The sequence below is a fragment of the Dictyostelium discoideum genome (genome assembly GCF_000004695.1).
Source record: "Dictyostelium discoideum AX4 chromosome 3 chromosome, whole genome shotgun sequence".
Classification (NCBI taxonomy): domain Eukaryota; phylum Evosea; class Eumycetozoa; order Dictyosteliales; family Dictyosteliaceae; genus Dictyostelium; species Dictyostelium discoideum.
Window position 1 is genome coordinate 2,019,261 of NC_007089.4, and position 2,500 is coordinate 2,021,760.

General features: G+C 21.7%; 1 protein-coding gene across 1 annotated transcript in view; it reads left to right on the forward strand.

Annotated features, from left to right (window-relative positions):
• Positions 1 to 1,506: 1,506 nt before the first annotated feature.
• nfyB (hypothetical protein) overlaps positions 1,507 to 2,500 on the forward strand; it is a gene marked incomplete at both ends in the record, with an annotated part of 1,473 nt that continues 479 nt past the window's right edge. The window contains one exon of the mRNA XM_636525.1: positions 1,507 to 2,500. This exon is cut by the window's right edge and continues 479 nt beyond it. Within this exon, the coding sequence (XP_641617.1) occupies positions 1,507 to 2,500 (994 nt within the window).

Here is a 2,500-nt window from a genome sequence, read left to right on the forward strand (position 1 = left end):
TAAAGGTGTCCGCTAAAATAATAAAAACTATTGTTAGTATTAAAAAAAAAAAAAAAAAAAAAAAAAAAAAAAAAAAAAAAAAATTGTGTTTTAAAAAAAAATTAAAATAAAATAAAATATTATTATTTTAAAATAAACAAATTATTTGTTATTGATAATAAAAGAAAATATTTCTCACCACCTCCACAACCACCACAAAAATAAACCACACTTTTTTTTTTAAAATATAATAATTTTTAAAATAAAATATCAAACAGAAATTTAGAATTTCAATATTAAGTTGTCATCAAGATCAATGGTTATTAATTTCATTTGCCATTAAAATCATTTTTTTATACCTACAAATTTAAATACTTTTTCCCTTAAATCTTATTATTTAATGGTATATATTTAAAATATTAGTATTTTTTTTTTAAAAAAAAAAAAAAAAAAAAAAAAAAAAATGTTAATACTTTAAATACAATAAATGTTATTATAAAAATCTTTGTTAGTATTACATTATGTTAACAGTGTATTTGTATTTAAAAAAAAAAAAAAAAAACTTAATTTTGGTGGTTGTGGTTGTGGTGTTTTTGTGGTGTTATTCAAATACTCCAATATTTTTAAAAAATGGTTTTATTTATATTTTTATATTTTTTTGGTCATTTTTTTTTTTTTATAAAATAAAAATAAATAATTTCATTAAATAATTTGTTTTTCTACAAGTAAGGAAAACTACTTTTATATTTATCCATTTTTAAACAAAAAAAACCGAATTTTTTTTTAATTTTTTTTTTTTATCTATATATTACATTATTTTTTTATTTTTTTTCTTATTGTTGTATTCGGCAATCACCAAATACTTTTCTTCATATTTAATTTTTTTTATTATAATTATTTATTTTATTTTATTTTATTTTTTTTTTTTTTTTTTTTTTTTGTAAACCCCATAATATTTCTTTTTTTTTTTCTTTTTTTTTTTTTTTTTTTCTCTCTTGGAACCCAAATAATAAATATAAGATAAATATAAGAAATAACAATATAATAATAATCTACTAAATTTAGTTAAAGTATGACTTTTTTTATTATTATTTTTTTTTTTTTTATTACTTCAACACAATCACACCCAAAAAAAAAAAAAAAACTTTCCAATAAAAAACAGATCAAACTTGGACAGATATTTAAAAAAAAAAAAAAAAAATAGAAAAAAAAAAATAATAAAAACCATTAATTTTTTTATTTTTCATGGTTTTTTTCTTTTTTTTTTTTTTTTTTTTGTTTTGGGTTCTTTTTTTTTTTTTTTTTTTTTTTAATAATATTGACATAAACCAAAATAAAATTACTCACCACAAATTTTTAATTTTTCATAGAGTTTGGATATTCAAATAAAATAAAAAAATAAATAAATAAATAAAGAATTTTAAATCAAGTTGAGAACATAATTAATTATATAATAAGAAAAAAAAAAAAAAAAAAAACAAAAAACAAAAAACAAAACAAAAATATTAAAAATTTATAAATTTAAAAATGAGTGGTAATGAAGATTTTATATATGATGATAATTCATCATCATCGATTAGTAACCAAACAGATGGTGGTGGTGGTGGTGGTAGTAGCAATAACAATAGTGGTGGTAATGCAAATAATAATAATAATGAAGGAGATAGAGAACAAGATAGATATTTACCAATTGCAAATATAATTAGAATAATGAAAAAAGCATTACCAAATAATGCAAAAGTTGCAAAGGATGCAAAAGAGACCGTTCAAGATTGTGTCTCTGAATTCATTAGTTTCATTACAAGTGAAGCGAGTGATAAATGTCAACAAGAGAAAAGAAAAACTATAAATGGTGAAGATATAATTGCTGCAATGGTTAGTTTAGGTTTTGAAAATTATGTTGAACCTTTAAAAGTCTATCTTTTAAAATATAGAGAAACTGAGAAAAATTCAAATAATAAAAGATCACCAAAGAAATCTGAATCATCTTCTCCTCCTGAATCACCACCTTTAGCCCATCTTGATAATAGTATTAATAGTGGCTATCAACCACCACCACCACCTCAACAACAACAACAACAACCACCACAAGTTCAACAACAACAACAACAACAACAACAACAACAACAACAACAACTTCAACAACAACAACAACTTCAACAACATCAACAACAACAACTACAACCACAGCAACAACAACAACACTTACAACAACACTTACAACAACAACAACCACAACAACAACAACAACCACCACAACAACAACAACAACAACTTACTACAACCACAACCACTACATCTACTAATAATCAGCAATATCAACAACAACCACAACAACAACAACAACAACAACAACAACAACAACAACAACAACAACAACAACAACAACAACAACAACAACAACAACAACAACAACAACAACAACAACAACAACAACAACAAGTGCAACCACCATATATATTACAACAACATAACATTCAACAGCCAAATGTGTTTTTAAATCAACAAGCTCAGCAACAAC